Source organism: Equus asinus, chromosome 25 (genome assembly GCF_041296235.1).
Source record: "Equus asinus isolate D_3611 breed Donkey chromosome 25, EquAss-T2T_v2, whole genome shotgun sequence".
NCBI lineage: Eukaryota > Metazoa > Chordata > Mammalia > Perissodactyla > Equidae > Equus > Equus asinus.
In genome coordinates this window covers 33484566-33506499 of record NC_091814.1, presented here as the reverse complement: position 1 = coordinate 33506499, position 21934 = coordinate 33484566, and the positions used below count along the sequence as shown (strand labels likewise).

The 21934-nt window shown below is 49.0% G+C and overlaps 1 protein-coding gene across 5 annotated transcripts; it reads left to right on the top strand.

The window, feature by feature from the left end:
* The first annotated feature begins 423 nt into the window (after positions 1 to 423).
* RD3 (RD3 regulator of GUCY2D) lies at positions 424 to 14721 on the top strand. 5 transcript variants are annotated; one of them, XM_070497583.1, is made up of 4 exons: positions 465 to 794; positions 9505 to 9570; positions 9946 to 10425; positions 12258 to 14690. In XM_070497583.1, exons 3-4 carry the CDS (start codon positions 10130 to 10132, stop codon positions 12547 to 12549), a joined length of 588 nt encoding a protein of 195 aa, XP_070353684.1. In that variant the 5' UTR covers positions 465 to 794; positions 9505 to 9570; positions 9946 to 10129; the 3' UTR covers positions 12550 to 14690. The 5 variants fall into 5 exon arrangements, with proteins under 5 accessions (XP_014690431.2, XP_070353684.1, XP_070353682.1 ...); XM_070497581.1 differs by lacking the exon at positions 9505 to 9570 and adding an exon at positions 3935 to 4056 and having other exon boundaries at positions 470 to 794; XM_070497582.1 differs by lacking the exon at positions 9505 to 9570 and adding an exon at positions 3935 to 4046 and having other exon boundaries at positions 482 to 794; positions 12258 to 14721.
* Positions 14722 to 21934: the final 7213 nt, after the last annotated feature.

Here is a 21934-nt window from a genome sequence, read left to right as displayed (position 1 = left end):
ATTAGCAAAGAGGAGGACAGGTAAGGAAGTGACGAGGCAAAGGGGAAGACTACCTTTTCAGGCCCCTGCCTTCGGCACCCAGCGTCACCCCTCTCCTGATGGAGGGAGTACGTGGAAAGAGGCGAGCTCTGGCCAGGAACCATCCACCGGGCAGCTGGAGACCTCTGCCCACTGTCCACCCAGAACTCTGCAGAGTGTACGGGGAGTGCAGTCTCGCTCCCCTAGTTTGCACCATCCTGAGCATGGCTGGGGGAGGAAGGGGCGGAGGATGCCATCTGGAGGCAGGCGTTCCCTCTCCGCCTGGGTCTTCTCAGGTGTCTGTGTCAGGTCAGACGGGCTCCCTCTACAGATAAAACAGCTCGAGGTGAAAGAGGCTTAGGTGGGTCTCCATGGCAACCGCAGATCAGGAGCAGGCCCGCCTCCGCCTCAGGGGTTCATCAGAGGAGCTGCGGTTCCAGCCTCTCGGGACACACACACACACACACACACACACAGACACAGGCACACACAAGCTCCACAAACACCAGCCCTTCTCCCGTCAGTGTTGTTTGCTCTCAGCACAACTTCTGAGAAATGGAAAGAGAGGAAAAAGCATGAGCCAGCAGCCAGCAGCAGGCGAGAAAGAGGAGGAGACATTTAGGATGTAGTCTTCCCTCAACCCTGCCCTCCTGCGGCTGCCAACTTTCTGCTGTTCCCGCAAAAGACCAGACACTCTCTTCTCCCAGACGGGGAAGCAGAAAACAGGACCCTCGCTGGACCTTTCACCTCCGCAGAGGCTGACTTCAGAAAGCCAGGTAAGAGGGTCATCTCCCCAGGAGACAGTGGCTTCCCCACTTGTAACCTGAGAGCAGCTGCACCTTGAGAAGTTAGAGCAGAGGCTGGGTGGAGGCTGGAGCGGGGTGGGGGTTGGGCTGGGGGGGGAGTAGCTTTCAGGGCTGTGGCAGGCTGGGGACAGCCTATTGAGCAGTCTGAGTCCAGGGCCCAGATGGCCACAGGGAGGCCCGTCAGTCCTCATCTGTTCCACAAGAGTAGGCAGACTCTGCAGGATCCTCCGGGCGGTGGCCTGGTCCTTGCCTTGTGGACCCATGGGAAGCCATAGCTTTTGTCTGCTCTGGAACCAGCAAGCCGTCTGGGAGGACACAGCCCCAGCATTTTCCCTTCTGCTTTATGGGGAGGACACAGGTGAAACCCAGATCAGATTCTCTCATCGATTCGAGAACTGTGACTTGAGGACCTACTAAGCCCGAGGTGCAGAGTCAGGCTCCAGGATACAAGAGTGACCAAACACATGGGCGATACGTAGGCCTCAGTCCTCCTGGCCATGGAGCTGTCTGTGAGTCCCCGTAACACGCCTAGGAGAGTGGGCCTGGACAGAGTGGTGTCGGGTGGGCTCCAGGGAGAGGACCAGGCTCGGGAAGGAAAGTCTGAGCTGCAACTGTGGGATCAGAGGAGAGCTCCCTGGGGATCGGCCCCCTCCACCTGTGGTCAGTTGGACCTGAGTCCTTACCCCATCTGGTTGTACCCCTACCTCAAAATGAGGAGGACTGGCTGCCCTTCATTCATTCCTCATTCAGGAACCATTTATCAAGGGCCTACTGCATGCCAGGAGATTCAACAAATTCAGCTCTTGCCGTCACAGAGCTCATAGCCAAATGGGGGAGAGAGAAAAACTACCAAAAAAGTGAGAAACGTGTTTGTTACAAATGCCATGATGGTGGGCCCTTATGCCAGGCGCCGCAGACACTCCGTTCTACCTCAGTGTCGGGGGGGTGAGGGGCAGGCTGCAGGCAGGAGCCGACGCTTGAGGTGGGTCCTAAAAGATGAGCAGGTGCTTGTCAGGTGGGCAGAGGACCACAGGTCAGGCTGAGTCACACCTGCTAGGTGGAGTACTTTAATTATTTTTCTATATTGCCCCCCACCCCAATAATACGGTCAATTTGCAATGTGTGAAGTTAGCACCTTGGCAAAAAGGGAAACTCTCACGCCTCCTGCAGGGGGTCAGAGCCCCTCCGACTGCCAACTGCCTGGAACCAGACCCCTCTTGTCCTTGAGGCCTGGGGATGGTTTTTTCTAGCGTATCTAATGAGCCACAGCTGGTGATAGTGTCTCCCAGGGAGCCACGGCAAAGACATTATCCCCAGAGATGTTCAAAAATAGGTAGAAGGGAGGGCTAGCTCGTGGGGGTGGAAGGGGTAATGAAGGGGAAAGGAAGGAGGACAGGGAAGAGCAGGGAGCAGCAGAGAGAGGGCTCCAGGGAGTGACGTCAAAGGGCAGAGGTAGAACTGGGGAGGGCTTTCCTACTGCCGCCTGGGTAAACTGAGGCACCACCATGCACGCTTTCTCTTCATACCAGGGGGTGGGGGATCAGCTCTCTCAGAAGCCGGGGTTGGGGTGAGGCCAGGGACAGCGTTGGGGTCACGCTTGCACCAGGCCAGGAGGTCCTTTACTTTCTGTGCCATGGACCCCTTTGAGAATCTGTGAAGCCTGTGGACACAGTCTCAGCAAAATGTTTCTGAATGCACAGGATTTCAAGAGAAACCAGCTGTATTGAAATGCATCTATGGACATATTTTTTAAAAACAATCAGAGATATAGTAATACATGTCAAATAATAGAACCTAAGGGCAGGTCTAACAAATACCAGGGTTTCCTAACAGTGATGAGCATAAATGATATTTCAAGAAAAGCAGCATTAAAGTGTCATGGAAACACCACTCCTCCTAAATAAAATGATTACTAATATTTTGCCATATTTGCCGCGGCTATGTGCCTGTGCGCATGTACATGTAACATTTTCTGAACGATTTGAATGTAAGACATTGCAGATAGTGTCACACGTCGGCCATGAACATTTCAGCACCACCTCCTAAGATTGGGCTGTTTGTCGATATTCCTCTACAATCATAACACCATTTTTATACCTAAGAAAATCAACACTCATTCCCTAACATCCAGCTCATATTCACATTTCCCCAAATGTCCTAATTTTCTTTTTTAAACAAGAATTCTATCCATGTTCATGCATTGGAGGCAGATTGTAGGTGCCGTTGACTGAATGGGAAGCAGGCAACCCTCACGGGAAGGTTCCGGAGTCACCGTAGTGCTGTCATGCCCAACAGTGAGCAGGAGTGTGAGGGGCCTTGAAGCTTACGCTGCCGGGGCTGATCCAGAGCAAGGGAGGGGCAGAATCCCAACTGTGCAAAGCACCCAGAGAAGACCACCCTTACTCTTCTGACGGATCTTCTGGGCGTCTTTATCAGATCACACCCCGCCATCACGTTTTTCCCCAGATGCCCCGTCACAACACAGACTCACACAGGGTCTCCCCCGTGGTCGGGTCCTGGGGGGGCCCTGGGATAAGCCGACCATCTCTGGCGTCTGTCTGGCCCGCCTGCCTCTCTGTCCTGCTCTCCCTCCCTCTGTGTCTCCCCTGCTCCTTTGCCCTTAAGAACTTAATCAGACCTGCTGAAGGGCCCCCTGGGAGAACAGCTGGCACCACAGACAGAAATAGCTCCGGCAGAAACCTCATCTCTGTCAGAGCCTCCAGCCCTGGGGAGGGTTGTGGGGGGAGAGCGGGGGATGTGGGGGAGAAAATGCAGAACCCCTGTCCCTGTGAGACCCCACCACCAGGCTAGAGAAGCTCAGAGCCCACAGAACCCAGGACTCAGGTGGGGTCACCCCGCCCAGCCCCTGCCATCTGACATGGGGTGTGTGCCTGTCTCTAGAGGACAACCCAGGGCAGAAGCATAAGCCTTAAACCTCCTGGGAAGAGGCCCCTCTCCGGGCTGCACTTTAGGCCTCACTCTCTGGCTTTCTTCTGGCTTCACCCCACCTTTGGTGAAGAGTCTAGGGGGTTGAGGAGATGTGCCCACTCTGAGGTCACTGCCTCTCTAGATCAGGCCTTGCGGGCTGACATCCAGAACTCCTTGCCCAGACAGTTACCCGCCAGTTCCAGAGCCTGAGCAGGCCTCAGCCACAGGCCCAGCCTCCCGAGGGTGGACGACATCACCAGCGTGAACAACTCTGGGTCTGAAGGCGGCAACAAGGTGGCTATTGGTAAGGGGGTGGATGAGCCTTGGACGTGAAGGCTGGGGTGTCCCCACGCATGTTTGCAAGGCCCCTCATGGTGTGAGAAGAGAAGGGGACAGGCTGAGGGCCAGGAGCTGGCTCAGCCCCCACCTCCTTCCGCTGGGGAAGGACGCTGAGGAGTCCAAGAATTCTCTGTTTGAATATGACCCTCCAAGTTGTTATGAAGGTATATTTGACAAGGAAGGAAGCAGAGCATATTTTATTTAATAGTTTGTTAGCTTAATTTGTAAGTTACAGATATTTAGACGTATGGCATGTGAGCCTCCATGTGCAGCACCGCCCCAGTCTCATTGCATATATATGTACGGTGTGGGCTCAGGCACCAGTGCCCTGGCCAGGCCTGGAGTGGCCTTGGTATTTGGAGGCCAATTTATTCTGGAGACAAAAGTTGTCTTCAGGGCCTCCCACCTCCCCTTTCTTCTATGTTTCTCCCAGCCACAGGAGGACCCTCCATCACCAAGCCATTCTCTTGCTGCCTCTTTTCAGTCATCCATTGAGCACTTGCTGTCGGCCAGACAGTCTGCTGGGTGCTGGGTCCTGGGTAGGTGGATGCACAAGACCTAGTTTCTCACTCAGTCTGGAGAGGGGGTGACACACATAGGCAATCATGGTTCGCTGTGACTGTGCCATGATGGCATAAGCACAGAGCAGCCTGGGAGCAGAGATATAAGGCACTGGAACCCGGTCAGGGAGGGTCAAGAGAGTCTCCTAAAGGAACAGACCAGGAGCTAAGGGTTAGGACTTATTCAGGAATTGAGAAGATAAAAGTGTTCTAGGGATAAAGAAAATGTTAGACATATATATATACACACACATACACAATACACATACACACATAATGGAATAATATTCAGCCATGAAAAAGAAGGAAATCTTGCCATTCACAACCACGTGGATAGACCTTGAGGGGCATTATGCTAAGTGAAATAAGTCAGAGAAAGACAAAAACCGTGTGATCTCACTTATGTGTGGAATCTAAAAAAACCTCAAGCTCATAGATACAGAGAACAGATTGGTGACTGCCAGAGGTGGGGGGAGGGTGTGAAATTGGTGAAGGGGGTCAAAAGCTTCAAATGTCCTGTTACAAAATGAATAAGTCCTGGTGATGTAATGAACAGCATGGACTCTAGTTAACAATACTGTATTGCATGTTTGAAAGTTGCTAAGAGAGTAGATCTTAAAAGTTCCCACCACAAGAAAAAAAAATGTTAACTATGTGTGGTGACAGATGTTAACTAGACTTATTGTGGTGATCATTCCACAATATATACAAATAGCGAATCATTATGTTGTACACCTGAAACTAAGGTAATGTTATATGTCAATTATACCTCAGTAAAGAAAAAAGAAAAAGACAGTGTTCCAGGTGTGTGCAAAAGCCTAAAAGGAAGAGAGAGCAGGGCACGTTAGGGGAACGGAGTGAGGGAGCAGGTTGGGGAAGACTAGGGGAAGCGGAAGTTTGGGGAGAGATGAAGCTGAGGACTAAGTAGGAGTCACTTGATAAAGGGTCTGGAAGCCACATTAAGGGGTTTGAGTTTGGTCTTGAGGACAGTTGGGAACCACTGAAATTCTTTAAGCATCCCAGGGCTTCCATATAGGGTGATTTAAAGATGTTCCCAAGCCTAGACGCTTTTGTCATTGGAGGCCCCACCCCATATCACATCAAACATCATCAAATGAATCCACATTACATATATTTTTTAACAAAAAATTTGAAAGGAGTTTTATAACTCTGATTTGGAATTACCACTAACTTATTAATTTCAATTTTGCAGATTTCTATTTCTATTTTGAAGCCAATGAAACTTTTTAGGGGGTACGGGGGTGACAGGCCCTTGTACAGCTCACAGACCCCATGCACTGTGCTATGGTCTAAGGAAAACAAAATAGTGGTCAGATTTATGCTTTAGAAAAATCACACTCAAGAAAATAGAGTGGAAACTGTTGTTCAATGGGTATAGGGTTTTAGTTTTGCAAGATAAAAAGTTCTAGAGCTCTGTTGCATAATAAAGTGTAATAAGTTAACACTACTGTACTGTACATTTAAAAATGCTTCAGATGGTAAATTTTATGTTATTTGTTTTTTACCACACTAAAAAGAAAACAGCGGACATTGGATTGGAAGGATCAGCCCTGGGTTGCCAGTTAGAAGGCAGCAGCTTAATATATCTGGCAGATGGTCAAGGCTTGAACTAATGGAGAGAGAGAGAGAGTGAACAGATTTGGGAAAATCATAATACTTAAATTTGCGAGAATCAACAGGAATTGGATACAAGATTTGACAGATGAGGCAAAGGGATGAGACAAGGATGGTGCATCAGTTTGGGCAACTAGATTATGCCCACTGCCAAGCTGGGGATCTGGGAGGAGCAGCAGCCGATGGGGAGCTTTGAGTTGAAGGTGCAAGTGGAACTGTCAAGGGAAGGTGCCCACCCTGATATGGAGCTACAAAGACCACTGGGTTATGGATTTCAATTTGAGAACTATCAACATTGAGGCAACAATTGGAAATGTGTGAAAGGATGAGGGTGATTAAAATGAGGAGACGACTTGAACAGAGCCCTGGGGAACAAGGAACAAGGATGGCCAGAGGAAGGGCATCCACAACGGCTCTAGAGGGAGTCTTCAGAGGGTAGACCAAGGTAGGAGGTAGACAAAGGTAAGAGAGACCAAGGTAGGAGGAAGATAAAGGCAGGGGTAGACCAAGGCAGGGGTAGACCGAGGCAGGGGTAGACCGAGGTAGGAGGAAGACCAAGATAGGGGTAGACCGAGGTAGGAGGAAGACCAAGGCAGGAGTAGACCAAGGCAGAGGTAGACACAGAGAGGAGTAGACCAAGGAGTGTGGTCTAATGGAAACCAAGGAATGATCATTTCCACAGAACGGAGTGGTTGCAGAGCTGGGTTGGGAAGCCTCCGGTGGGTTGGGCGTAGTTAGGGTTAGGGTCAGTCAGTAGGGATGTGACAGGTGGTTGAGGGTGCTCTCGGGGGAGAGAGTATGTGGCAGGTTATATTAGGAGATTGTTCAAGGGCATCACATCCCTCTGCCTCAAGCCTCACCAGTCTGTTCCTCATTCAATCATCTTCCAAGCTGATGAAGCTCAGGGTTGGGTGCCAGGCATTCAGGGGCAGGAGCAGTGTGGTCTAGTGATAGTGGGGGCAATTTGGGGTGGGTGGTTGAGGGGAGTCAACCAAAGAAGTCTTCCTGGGGAATGAGGGTCAGGTCCAGGTTTCGAGGTGTCATAGGGTGAGGCTCAGTGGCAAGGAGAGGTGGGCACCATTCTGGCAGGGGGATCTCATGTGACCTCTGACCCCACCACTCTCAGCCCAATATCTCATCCTCAGGTAATATTTTCAGTAAAGTTTACAGTACTTAAGCCCCTAAAGACCACCTTAAGGATAGAACAGAAAGTCAGCTCTGTTACAGGGACACACACAGCCCTTCCCTTGATAACTAAGTAGAGGGGCTGCCCAGGCCCCTGTCAGGTCTCATGGGATCTTGGAGGGATCTCTGAGTGACGGGGAGTGCAGAGCCATGGGGGCCAGAGGAGAGACTGTCTTCCAATGGCTTCCAACAAATGCTCTTTTATTCAGAGTGGGTCAGATCTGTGGGTCTTGCTCCTTGATGCAGCCGTAACGACGTAACCATAATTTATTCATCATTTATTCTTTTGTTCCTCTACTCTTTCCTTTATTCACTCATTTGTTTGGCATCTATCAAGTACTTTCTGCACTACTACCCAGCGCCAGGGATGGAAAGATCCATAGGGCACCCTGCCTGCCCAAATAGGATACACAGTGTGGGGGCAGGTAGATAGCCATGCTCCATAAAGTGTTCCTGGCACTATGAAAAATGTCTGTACAGAGTACAAGGTAGAGCGTGGTCACCCCTACCTGTGAGGTGGGAGGGGCAGGAAAGCTTCAGAGGAGAGCTGACCCTAGAACTAAGTCTCGAGGCAGAAGGAGGGACACTGACAAAGGATGGAGCTGTGAAAAGGCCCAGCGTAGTCAGATGCCCCTGCGGGAACTGCTGACCCCTTCATACCCGGAGTACCTTCAGTGGGCTTGATTGAACACCTGAAATGACCCCATTCCCTCTTTTGGTGTTAAGCATCAACCTGACCTGTGTACTTTTAAAAACACAGATGCTCCAGGAAAGGAAACGTTCAGTGACGATGTCTCGTTTTGCCTGAACTGACTGAATCCCTTGGCCTTAGGGGGAGGCTTCTGGTGCTCACAGCTCTCAGGACAGAACACAGCCCATCTCTATCCCCCACCGCCTCCCCACACTGCTGCCTGACCTCATTAGTCTGGACTCATGAAGCACTTAAGGGAGAAGAAAAGATCCTAATTACTCCTTACCCCCAAGATCAGGGTCTGATGGTCCTTCCTTCCCTCCAAACCTCCCAGGAAGGAGTCCGGGTGTAATCTGAGGCCCCCAGTGTGATAGGCTTAGGCTAAGTGGAGGATGAAAATGTTGAGATTTCCCAGTTATGCTGATTGCTGAGGGAACTGGTTGTTCAAGTCTCCCTGGGGAAGTGGGAGTTTTGATCTGTGCACTCCAGAAGGCTACTGCTACCCCACAACAATTTTCCCATTGGTGTCTGACTCTCCAGCATTAACAAATCATTTCTCTGGGCTAAGCATTGTGAGTGCAGGGTGGTGGGAGGGCTACCTAAAAATGTGCATGTCCTCAGGAGGTGACATGTCTCACAGCCACGTTGTTGAGACTGAGTTCATAGAATCTTTTCTCTGCATCCAGAGTCTAGGCAGGAAGACAGCCATCAGTGCATGGAAGGGGGAGCTCCTTGGAGGAGGAAAAGGCATCAAAAGGGGAGGTGGGGCACCCTGAATAGCCACTTCAGGTTTTAGCCCAGGAATGGTGCTCAAATTCACTGTTGTCAGAGGTATAAACCCACTTCTGACAGGCAGCGGGGCACGCCTGAGATGGCAGCTTATTCACCCATCCATCCATCCATCCATCCATTCATCCATCCATCCATCCATCCGTCGTCTATCCACCCATCCATCTGTTCATTCATCTAGTCAGTCAATCATTCACCAAACCCATATTTGAACAGGACCCTGTGGGAGTACGATGATGAGTTAGGGTCTTGCACCGGATGCTCCTTGCACACGTCTCACCTTGTACCAGGGTGGGGTCCTACACCTGTGACACCTTCTTCATCAGTCTGTGTGTCTGAAGCCCACACTCACCCCAAGCCTGCTCTCACCCACAAAGCCTTCTGTGAGCCTTTCATCACCTAGAGTCCCTCCATTTCTCCCCCATCCATACTGACTCTGTGCCTCACCAGTCACCTTTACTTTTTTCTACCACTGTTGTGGTGTTTACTCACGTCCTGTCTCTGCTGGGGAGCAGGGTCCCTTAGGTTCTTTCCCATTTGTGCTCTTCCACAGATGTGTACACAGTGCTTGACTCCTACTTATGAATAAGTGAATGAATGATGGATGAATGAATGGTGGGTAAGTTATATCTTTTGCCAGATAATGTCAACCCCATACAAGTCTAAGCTTCCTCCAGCAACAGGCTGGGGCATTTAGGAACTCAGGGTGTTTTCCTATTAGGCTGACACGGGTTGTATCACCTGTTTCCAATGTGTGCGTGTGTATTTTTTTCTCTTTAACTCCTAGCAATAAGTTTGTGCTCAGCTGTATACAGTCTTTTTCTTGCTTTGTTTGGGGTTAGCAGACATTCAGGAGGCAGTTTCTCTGGGCTCAGTCATCCGGATGCTTTAGGGATCTTTATAACCATGAGAGAATCTTACTTTTATGTGGTGTTCAGAGTGTCCCAAGTTTATTCACAACTGCTTCTCACAACAGCTCTATCTTGTCTTACAGAATTAGAAATGATTGCTCAGAGAGGTTAAGCAACTCACTCGAGGCCACCCAGCTGTGAGGGTGAAGCAGATCTTCCCACTTGGGTCCCAGCTCTCCTCCCTCCCGCTTACTCACCCCACCCTAACTGACAGAGGGGCCCAAGGAAGACACACTCCTGCCCCGTCTCAGCAGGGCCTGGGGGGCAATGTCCCTCATCCCATGGCTCCGATGGAATGAGGCCCCCCCACGGCTGTTGTCCCGGAGCCCGGCGGAGATGGTGCTGGAGACCCTCATGATGGAGCTGGCGGGGCAGATGCGAGAGGCTGAGCGGCAGCAGCGGGAGCGCAGCAATGCGGTCAGGAAGATCTGCACCGGGGTAGACTACAGCTGGCTGGCCAGTGCGCCCCGGCCCACCTACGACCTCAGCCCTGGGGAGCGGCTGCAGCTAGAGGGTGTCTGCGCCAAGATCCACCCATCCTACTGTGGGCCGGCCATCCTCAGGTACTGGCACGGGGACCAACTGTTGGGCTGCAGGCTCCAGGGAGGGTGGCTGCAATGGCAGGGGCCTGAGGCCACCAGGACTGGAGCCAGGAGGCTGGATGACCCAGTTATGTGTTAGAAGGAGCAAGGCAGGAGCAGGAATCTGAAAGAAGTTGTGGAACATCAGGCGGGCTGGGGGTTCAAAGGGAGGCAGGGGGCGGCTCCTGGAGGCACATGAGTTTCTATAGGAGGGAAGCCAAGGCCTTTGAGCTCCCTGCCTGGGTTGCTATTCTCCTGGATTTTAACATAGCTGGCTCCTCCTCCATCAGTTCATCTTCCATATTACCTTCTTAGAGAGGTTTTCCCAGATCACGTCTCCAAAACTGGCTTCTCAATTATTCTATTTCACACTATCTTTCATTCTAGCTTGCCTGAGGAGTGTGAGTGTGTGTGTGTGTGTGAGAGAGAGAAGAGTTCAGAGCCCTGAGCACTGAACATTTAGAGATTTAGAGCTTGGGTACAACTATGTCCCTGAATATAAATGTAACCTTAATAAAGCTGTGACCCACATGGTCCCGTCTCAGTTGGATTCATGTTTGAAATCAAAGAAGCATAATCCAACATCTGAAAATAATTTCAAAAGTATCTCAAGTTCTTTAACCGTATTTCTCAAACACTAGCAGTGGAATATAAATCCACCAAAAAAGACTTTAAAATCCCCCCTTAGATTCCCCACATCTTCCCTCACCCATCTCTTTAACCAATGGATGTCACCACTGTTACACATTTTTCTTCGAAATTCCCCTTAAGAACTCCTTCTTCTCCAGTCCTATCTACACTCCTTTAGATTTTGTAGTCTTTTTAACCCGGTTCCCCCTTCTTCCTCCAGGCTGAGAATCTTACCCTCCCCCCATTTTGCTCATTCTATACCATGGAAGGCCCCTAAAATGTATCTAGTTCTAGAAGCATCCTGGGGACAGGGGTGGGGTGAGTCATGGGGGGTGGTGCTGATAAGCGACTCTAAGCTGGCAAACCAAACCTCATAAATGAGGGGGAGGCTGGGAACACACATATGGTAATGATTGTCCTGTCACATTTCCTGTCTCATGTCACTGCTGGAAAGTTTGAGAAATACTGACACTAATATATATGGTGGAGGAAACCAGGTATGAAATGGCCTTGCTAACTGTCGTTCGTTCTTGAGCTCTAAGCAAAGGCATTTTAACGGCAGAGGAAATGGCTTAGGACACACACAGGGACCCAGGAGAACCTGGGCTGTGGGGGACTACATGTGATTCTTCCTGGCTGGAGCGCAGCCTGATGGGGGGGGGGGTGGGGCGAGTGGCATGGGACCTGGAGTGCATGGCCATACAGCTCACCCTCACTCAGGAGGTGGTGCAGAGCTACAGTAGGAGTATCACAGGGCGGTGACATAATCAGATCCACATTTCAGAGCGCTCCCTCTGGCCAGTAGGCAGAGGAGTGGGAGAGGGTGAGTCAGAAAGCCTCACGTCTGTAAGGCGGGCGTAGCAGGGGGCTCCCCTTACTACTCTGGCATCATAACCTGAAGCGAACGCCAGGATCTTTACGTTATGTGAGCTCATTAAACCTCACAAAGAGGAAGCTATGACCCCAGTTTACAGATGAGGAAGCGGAGGCTCACGGAGGCCAGAAGCGGCAGAGCTGAGATTTGAACTTAAGATGGGCTGGAGCAATAGGGAGGTGGGGTGGTTCCTGATTCACTTGGGGAGAAGTGGGGAAGTGGAGGAAATGGGAATTGACCACGGGATGCACCGGCCACGTGCCACGTCCGGGTGACTCGCCCCATGGGGCCTCTCCCTCTCTGCGCCCAGGTTCCGGCAACTGATGGCGGAGCTCGAGCCCGAGGTGCAGGAGGTGGCCCGGCTCTTCCGCTCGGTGCTGCAGGAAGTCCTGGAGAGGATGAAGCAGGAGGAGGAGGCCCACAAGTTGACGCGGCAGTGGAGCCTGCGGCCCCGCGGCAGCCTGGGCACCTTCAAGACGCGCGCGCGCATCTCCCCCTTCGCCAGTGACATCCGGACCATCTCGGAGGACGTGGAGCGGGACACGCCGCCGCCGCCCCGGGCCTGGAGCATGCCCGAGTTCCGGGCGCCCAAAGAGGACTGAGCCCCCCTCCCCTGCCCAGGAGCCGAGCCACCTGTGGGAGGGCATGATAGGCCGGTGACCGGTCCCCGGTCCTGGAACCTCCCCCCTCGACCCTGATGAGGAGACCACAGAGGCGGCCCCCTCCCACGCCACTTCTGTAAGATGGAGCAACCCCTCTCCACCCACCCTCTCCCACTTGCCACCAGGCCCAGAGTCAGGGCTTGGAGATGTAGTGGGGTCCCCTCCCTCCCCTGCACAGATGGCTGGAGCAGCCCCTTCCCTGCCTCACGGAGATCCAGGGTCTTGGCACACAGACCACAGCCCCATCCCGTCTTCTGCTTCTGTCTGGAAGGGAAAGAGCTGCTCTGCCTCTTTGCCAAGACCTGGGCTCTCATCCCAACTTCCGGGATGTCCCATTCACCCGCTCTCCCTGAGGAATGATGAGGGACCTGTTGAGTAGTGTCCATTCTCTGCAGGTGACTGGCTGTCCCACCCCTGCAGGTGAGTCACAGCTTCATGGGTGGCGGAGCTGTAAGCACCACAGAGATCACTAGGTCCACTATCCTCCACTAGTGAATGAGGAAATTGAGGCTCAGAGAGGGCCAGGCTTCTTCCACCTTAAAATGCAGCCAGACCCCCGTGGGCAGTGAGGCTGTTCCTGTATGCATAGTCTCTGCCCCTGAGTCCTTGAGCCCTGGGCTATGAAGGGACAGGTCCGAGGGCTATGTCTCCAACGGCCTGTAGTCTGACCCACCTCTTGGCATCGGCATGGGGGTCTAAGGTAGCTGGGGGTGGAGGTAGACTGCTCTTAGTGTCCTCACATGGGAGGTGGTCAGTCCCTAGTAGCTCCTTCCAGAGACTAAACTTCAAGGTCTTCTGACTTGCTGCTCTGGAGAGCCCAGCTTTCTGATTTCAGGGTCTCTTCTGCTTCTGATCATGACTGCTGTTTGGTTTTCCACAGAGAAAGGGATGCCCAAATCTCTAACTGACTTCAAGGCACCTGAGTGAAATGTTCTAGAAGAGTCTCCCTACAGTCTTCACTCTCCTTCCATCTCTAACACAGTTCGACCTTGGTGATGGGCATGTGGATTCTCCAATGTGTGCATCACCCATGGCAAATCTGGAAGGCCAGGTGGCCTCCCCACACACTGGGCTGAAGCGGGGTGTGGGGAGGGTAGGGTGGGGATAGTGCCCCCAACTATCAATGCAGGCTCAGAAAATATAAGTGGATCTCAATATTAGTCTATATAAAATGCCAGGAGGAGATAAGTCAGCAGGGGGAGAATCCATGTATTCTCTGACCAAGCTTAGTGGAAAAAAAAATTTTTTTAATCTCGTTTTGGATTATTTTCACTCAGATCTAGACAGAGAATCATGGAATGGTGGAAAACCTCTTATCCAACACTGTCAAGATAAAGGAGTTGATTGACTCATTAACATAATCGATAAAAGTTGAGAATCACTTAAATAAAAATATACACCTTAAACATCTTATGTACTTTAAGACATAAAAAAGTTCATTTGATTGCCAAACTTTTAATGTAGGTCCAAGCTGTGTTCCCTTTGTTGTGACATGTGTGGGTTGTCTGATGGGAGTTCTACACTTAGGTTTGTGTAGAACTCATGTGTACTTTAATCATAACAGTGAGAACAACCATCCTAAACAAGGTCTGAAACAAACAGAAGCGAGCCTTGGTAAGCAGACAACTCAGCTGGTAGGGGCAAAAGTGTTGGGGAGAGCTAGAAAGGATCGACTCTCTGTGAGCTTTCTGGGCACCCTGGGTGTGGTCAGCATGTTTTCTGAGAGAATGGAGTGTCAGGGTCATCCTGGGGGCGTTCAGAGGAGTTCGGTTGAGAGAATGCCTACTGTTTTCCTCCTTCCCCACCACCCTGCATGTTACCTGTTCTCCCCCAAGAGAAGACCTGAGGCTTTCAACATCATGTTCTTTTTTAAGAACCTGGCCACCCATGAAAACCTTCGCTGTCCACCTCCGTCAAGGCAGACAGAAGCTGCCAGCCTCAGATGCCGGAAGTCCTTTGGCAGCAAATACCAATTGGTGGTGCTAAAACTTTCGAAGGGCCAAGAGTTGCTCCTTTGAATTTCGGTCGTTAAAGAGAGTAATGATGTCCGCCTCAATTTCTAGTTTTAAAAACCCAATAGCAACAAATAAAAGAACAAAAGAGTTTAAGAGCCTCCTGTGAGTGTGTGATAGTGCTGGTGGCAGTTGGAGGGGACGGATTGGGCACGCTCAAGACTCACCTGGGCTTCTATTTGCATGCAGCTGGACACCATTAGCCACTAGAGGGAGCCAGTGGGCATTGGACAACAGGTCACATTTTATTTCACTTTATGGATTTTGGGGGGTTTTTTTTACTTGTTATGAAAATTTTCAAACACACAGAAAAGTAGAGGGAGAAGTGTAGGGAATCCCCATATGCCCATCCCCAGTGCTTGTTATAACATTTTGCCATATTTGCTTTATTTATTTTTGTGTGAAGTATTTTAAAATAAATCCCAGACATCATGACCTATCACCCCGAATACTTCAGTATGCACTGCAAAGGAATAAGGAAATTTTCCTATGTAACTACAGTACAGTAATATCACTCCCAACAAAATAGCAGTAATTTTTTTTTAATACTTGAGGAAGATAAAATATCACCAATTTTTTTTAATGCTTTTTGGTGAGAAAGATTGTCCTCGAGCCAATATCTGTTGCCAATCTTCCCAGTTTTTTTTCTCCCCAAAGCCCCAGCACATAGTTGCATATCCTAGTAGCAGGTCGGACTAGCTCTTCTATGTGGGATGCTGCCACAGCATGGCTTGATGAGCAGTGTGTAGGTCCACGCCCAGGATCCAAACCAGCAAACCCCAGGTCGCCAAAGCAGAGTGTGTGAACTTAACCACTGGGCCACACGGCCAGCCCTCTTAGCAGTAATTTCTTAATATCAGCTAATACCCAGTCCACATTTAAATTTCCCTATTTCCAACAAATGATTTTTGCAGTTTATTTCTTTGAGGATTGAATCAAGCCCCACACATTGACAAGAAAGTTGTAATTTTTTTTGGTACTGGGTCATAGTGTGTTTATTTAATTCCACAATGAAGTATTTGTCAGCCTACAAAAAGAGAAACCAGTTTAAGAGGCGAAGCATTTATCTGGTCAAAGAATTGCAATTCAAGGAGCCCAGAGTCAGGTAGAAACCCAAATAGTGTCCTGCTAGGGGGTAAAAGTCAGTGGCTTTTAAAGGCAAAGAAGGGAAATTGTATTACAAAAGAATTTTAACTGGAGTTGGAGGCAGAGAGCTAGTCTTGGCTAAACATTGATTGGCTATTGATTCTCTCTTCAGAAAGTCTGCTATCCCCAGTCTTTGTGATCAGGATGTCGGTTCTCCTGCCGACTTCTCAAACACTTGCTTGTAAAACAATTGTCACTTTGGGCCAGTCCAAGTTTCAAGACAGCGAGGCGGTTTCTCTGGAAAGGTGGCTCCAACTCCATTTTAAAATGGCTCCACTATAGTCGATTTTGACGTTTTGTTTAAACTTAGAGTGCTTGTGGAAGGTTAGTGTCTATGCAGTAAGTTATGGCTGCACATAAATGATAATAATTCTGCAAATTAGCCTAAAGATGCTCTTTACTCAGATCCTTGTTATGTTTATTTGATTAAAATTCTTCCACAGCCACTAAGGTTCTCTAATCCCTTGAAAAGTAATGTTAAAAATCAATAGTGACAGGGGCTGGCCCTGTGGCCGAGTGGTTAAGTTCGCGCGCTCCGCTGCAGGCGGCCCAGTGTTTCATCGGTTCGAATCCTGGGCGCGGACATGGCACTGCTCGTCAGACCACGCTGAGGCAGCGTCCCACATGCCACAACTAGAGGAACCCACAACGAAGAATACACAACTATGTACCGGGGGGCTTTGGGGAGAAAAAGGAAAAAAATAAAATCTTTAAAAAAAAAAAAAATCAATAGTGACAATATATCTAATTTGACTTTTCATTTGATGAAAATACTGTCCATGTCTGTGTGTTTTATTTTCTGAGATGTGCTTGCAAAGAACAACCTAAAACCTTCTCCTCTTTTCTTGCCGTTTAGAAACAAAACATTAAAGTTTGTCAAAATAACTCAGGGGGAATCTCCAGAATTCCGTTAGTAGGTAATGAAAATGTTTATATCTGTTTTTGATGCCATCGTTCAACATGTAGTGAAATTCAGTCTGTCTTCATATGCATTTGGCTCCCCAACAAAACACAGTATGTTATCTCAAAACGTATTCATTGACAAGACACTTTTAGACAGTTATGTTAATTTAACACGTGGCATCATTTGTTAAATGGGGAAATGGGCATCTGTTTGTTTTTATATTGTTACATATCGTATTAGATTAGTATTATTTTATTTAGTAGTGCTAATCTAAAAATCAGAACATTTACCAAAAATCATGACTTTATCATATTCAAGTCAAAAGCAGCACAATGATTTTTTGAGGTTTCTAAAGATCTTCAAGAGTTTTTACGTTACTGAGAAGGGAATTCACGAGACAATGGAGGCTGGAGTGTTTTCTAGCACATTTGATTGTTTTTGGTTTGATTCCAGTTACAGTTCCTTTGCTGGAACAGATGCAACATTCCCGCAGCCCCGCAGTCCGGCTTTGAAGTTCTCCAGCCCGGTTTCCCCTCCCAGCTGGGATCTGCTGCGGGGAGAATTCCATTCCAGGAACAAGCCGTTCCTCTCCGTGTCAGCTGAGTGCTGAGGCTAACAGCTTAGAAGCCGCTTCTGGCCCCTGCTGCAGGCTGGGGCCTCTGCTAGGCTCTCTCTAAACGTCTAGGCCGCGGAACTCAGGACAGAGGGCATACAGTGAGGTCAGCCTCTCCGTAGTAGAAAAGAAATCAAGCCATGAGGCAGAGAAGCTGCTCCAAAGAGCAAAAGGGACGGGAGAAATACATCTTTCATCCAAATAAGCCAGTCCAACTATGTTGCCGTGGACAGAAATGGCTTTCTCATCAAGAAAATTCCTGTATTAATGGTACTTTACAATTTGACTCCTTAACATTTGTTTGAATGGTACTTTACAATTTACAAAGTGCTTTCACCCACCTTGTTTCATTTGATCTTGACCCTGACGGGAGGTGTATTGTCTTGTCTCAGGTTACAGGCAATGGCCTGCCTCGGAAGCCTGGGCTCCTTCCGCCTGCTACACTGCATCTCGGCATTGTAGATCCTTATGCGCCCTCAGAAGAGCCCGAAAAATCCGCATCCTGTGCTTACCACACAGTGATGTCAATATACGTGGTTATCTGTTCATTCCCGCCCCCTCCCCACTGTTCACTGCCTCTAGTAGTTTGTGAAATCCTTAAGAGCTTAAGCACGTCTTTCATCTCTGCATCTCTTCCTTCTGGGCACACGATAGGTACTTTACATTGTGCTTAAGGGATGGGTGCCTGTGGACATCAACTTGGCGCTTACCCCAGCTGGGCAGGGTGCAGCTGTGATTGAACATCGAGACATTCGTGATGTATCTATATCACTCATCAGATTGTAAGCTCTGTGAGACCAGGGCCCATGTCTGGTTTCAGTTTGTATCTCCCAAGATGTGCCTGGCACATGGTGAATGGTCAATACACTCCTTAAGAATTCATTCATTCGTTCGTTCGTTCATTCATCAAATATTTGCTGAGCACCTGTATGTGTAGTAATCACAGAGGAGATGGGGCAGGGGTGTGGTCACCTGTAAATGATCCAGCCGGATAAGACAACACTGAGCTTTTGGCTCTTCTCTGAATTACTCTGGAAGGCTTCCTGGAGGCGGTGGGATTTCCCAAGGGCACTTTTGGTAAAAATGACCCTGGTGTGTGTGGTCTCCAAATGAATCCAGATTGCTAGAATCCCTTATTTTGCTGGTGCCTTTCTTTGTTCAATGTGAGCCTTGAGAGAAACACTTCTGCTTAGCATTTTGACCTCCCTAGAAACAGCTTCTCTGTGGAGAGAGAGGTGGAATGACTCCAGGGAATACTGTCCTTTCCCTGTGCTCGGGCCTAGGCCAACTCCAGTCAGGGCAGATAGTCATAAATGCTTAAATTCACTCTTCCTGGGCCTCAGAACCCAATGACGGGGAACATTTCCCTAAGGGAAGCCCCAGAGGGCCACCTCACCCAATGACTCCATCAGGGTCCAGAAATGGGGTGGATGTGTGAGTCACCCTCTTTGGTGAAACCTTGATTTTGTCTGGAGGCGAGGGCTGGGCGGTGTGCAGAGGTCCTGGGGCAGGGCTGGACCCTTGGCTACTGCTGTTAGAGCAGGTGTTTATTGGGGGGACTGAGAACAGGGGGTTAGGTGACAGCTTGCATGTCCCTCACTTTAAGCAAACGGATTTTGGAGAATGTGTACTTTTGAAAGGAACTTTTCTTGACCTGGCAAAATGATTCCCCACAAAGTTCTTCAATGGGTAAGCACTGAAAATAGGATTTAGTTTACAAAACACTAAAGTATACACACATCTAGGGGGACATATCTTTTGCCAAAAGACATGTACATCTTGCAGCAAATTCATAGAATCCTAGAACCAGGACAAACCTCCAGAGCTCAGCCTGGCCCTGACTCCTGCCTCCAGGCAAGACCGACTTAATCAACACTTATTGACATCCACTGTATACAGAGCTCCATGCCAGGAGTCATAAGCACACTGCAGATTTATTATAATTTCCAAAATCGGAGGGTTTATAATCTCTTTGGCACAGAGTCCAGGGCAATGCTGTTGTATGAATCAGGAGTTTTTAGTTGCTGGTGAGAGAAACTCAGATTGAACTGGCAGAAGCACCAAAGGGCATTTGTGACCCCCAAGACCAGCTTCATAAGTGTGATAAATAAATGACAAGCAATAGGATATATTGGATTATATGAGGAAGCCATTTGGTTTAAAACTAATTTGGCCTGAACTTGTTTTTCCAAAAGGGCCTGGTGGGGCCTGTTGAGCATGCACTGTACATCTGCTTTAAACATTTACAATGTCCCAAAGCCAAGAATGATGCCCTTAAAGATAAGGATGTGGCTTCCCCCCATGTTGGAATTTCCTGAAGGATAAGCATCTCTTCCTAGAAACCTAGGATTAATTACTGACGTGCTGTTCTCACCTCTTGACAACCGACCTGCTGGGTCAGCTAAGGATCTTGTGACAGTAGTAAAAGAGACATTCTTATCATATGTGACATATGCTCTTTGTTCCAAGACAGTATATAACCACTCTGTACACCCCACTTCTTGGGTGTGCTTCCTTCCCCCAGGAAGGAAGCCCCCCCAGGCTATACTCCTCAGAACTTGCTCATAATAAACTCACCCAAATTCTGATTTATAGATTGATTGTGGATTATTTGCATCGACAGGTGTGTGACCTGTGCAGTCACACAGGGCCCCAAGCTCAGAAGGGCCCCAGACTTGCTTTGCTGTTACCATCTTGAAATTTTTAATAACTTTTTAACAAAGGGCTCCAAATTTAATTTTGCACTTTTGTAGCTGCAAATTACGTAGCTGGCTCTGATGGCACCCATAACTGGCAAGTCCAGGGTCATTGCTGACCAAGGACTTCATCCAGTGGAATATGCTCTTTCTCCTCCCCCTCCGCCTCCTCCCCCTCCTTTTTCTCCTTTCCTCCTCCTCCTGTTCCTCTTTTTCCTCTCTCTCTCCTTCTCTCTCCATTTCCTAGCTCTGCCTCCCTCTGTGTGGTGGTTTACTTTTCTTCTAGGGTGGTCACAGTCCCCCTTTGCAGCCAGGAAAGATGGCTGCTGGTGCCCCAGGCTGACAGGACCCCTGTTTAGCACTCCCAACACCCATATACCAATTCCAGAGAAAGGCCTTGGGGCAGAGCCTGGCTAGTTGGTCACCAAACCTGCTTCTTCCTTCTGCATCAGCTGGCATTTCAGCCTCCCTGCCTCGGGAGCGGCCACGTGAGTGAGTTTGGCTGACGGAATCTGAGCAGATGTGAAAGGCTCCCCTTCGGGCTTGGCCCATACAAACCTCCCAAAAGTGACTCTCTCTCCTCTTGCTCCGTTTGCTGGCTTCATAGAGAAGACTCTGAAGTCCAAAAAGAGAGTGGAGCCACAAGATGGAAGGAGCCTGGGCCCCTGAATGACCATATGGAAGGGCACCTTGGACTTATGTGGATAACAAATACACATCTATTTGTTAAACCACAGAGATTTGGGGGGTGACCTTTGCAGATGCTGGGGTTACAGATCTGTAACCAACATACACCATGAGTGGCCCTGCTTGAAATGCGTGCCACCCCTGGACCAGTTATTGCTGGGGGATCGTGAGCCCATCTGAGGGCCCGGGGCACCAGATTGCAGCCCCATTAGGACCACAGGAAGTGAAGGGCAAGGGTGCAGATGCTAAAAGACAGTGGATGGGAAAATACATAAGTTGGCCCCACAAAATATCAGCTTCCTATTTACTGTAGCTCTGAATAAGAGAGCAACCTAAAATATTCACAGGTCCAAAAGATTTACTCTTTGAAAATCTGTATAGCTTAATATTAAAATGGTTTTCCTTATTACCGACTATCGTACTATCATCTTAGTTCTTTCAAAGAACTTAATATTACCTTCAATCTCATATCAAGGTAATTCACAGAGGCTCCCCCCAACGCCACTTTACTTTACTTCACAGGCCACATATAAGGCTCCAGCTGACAGTCTCATGGATAAGAAAGCTAGAAAGTTCCCTCGTCTGTCTAACCCTCTGTTGCCATATCAACCTCCTGCTCAGGTGTAGACACACATACAAAAATATAAAACAGCTGCTCGTTCTCCCTAGTAGGAAGCTGGCTCACCATTATCTGCTATCTGAAGAACTTTTCATTTTGGTTGGTTTTCTCTCTGCCACTCCACCTTCTCTTAAAGGGTTTCCTATCCTTTACCCATGAACAGATTTTGCTCTGCTTCAGTGGGGAGAAAAGAGTTTAGCAGTGCAGATAAAATTGTTTGGGCTTTTGGGCTGCTGAAAATTCTGGGATATGATTCTCACAAAATGGTTCTCCCACTTATATCTTTGCAAATCATTCAGCTCTCTGAGCTCCTTTTCCTCCTCTATCAAATAAGCATAGCTGTGCTGCCTGCCTCCCAGGCTTGTGGCGAGGTAAAAATAAGATCAAATGCTTTGCAAACCATAAAGGAACTTTCAAATTTAAGATCTGACCGTTGTCTGTGACAGTCTTCCGTTCAATTAGTACAGATAATGGAAAGTCGATGGAACACACAGAAGAGCATTCGTCACCTTCCTCGTCTGGAATATCCAGACCCAGATCTTTAATCATTGCTCTTGAGCCTGATCTTTTAGATCTGTGGTTCTCAAGCTTGGCTGCACACTGGATCATCGGGGAAGCTTTTAAATATTCTGGCCCCCAGCTGCACTC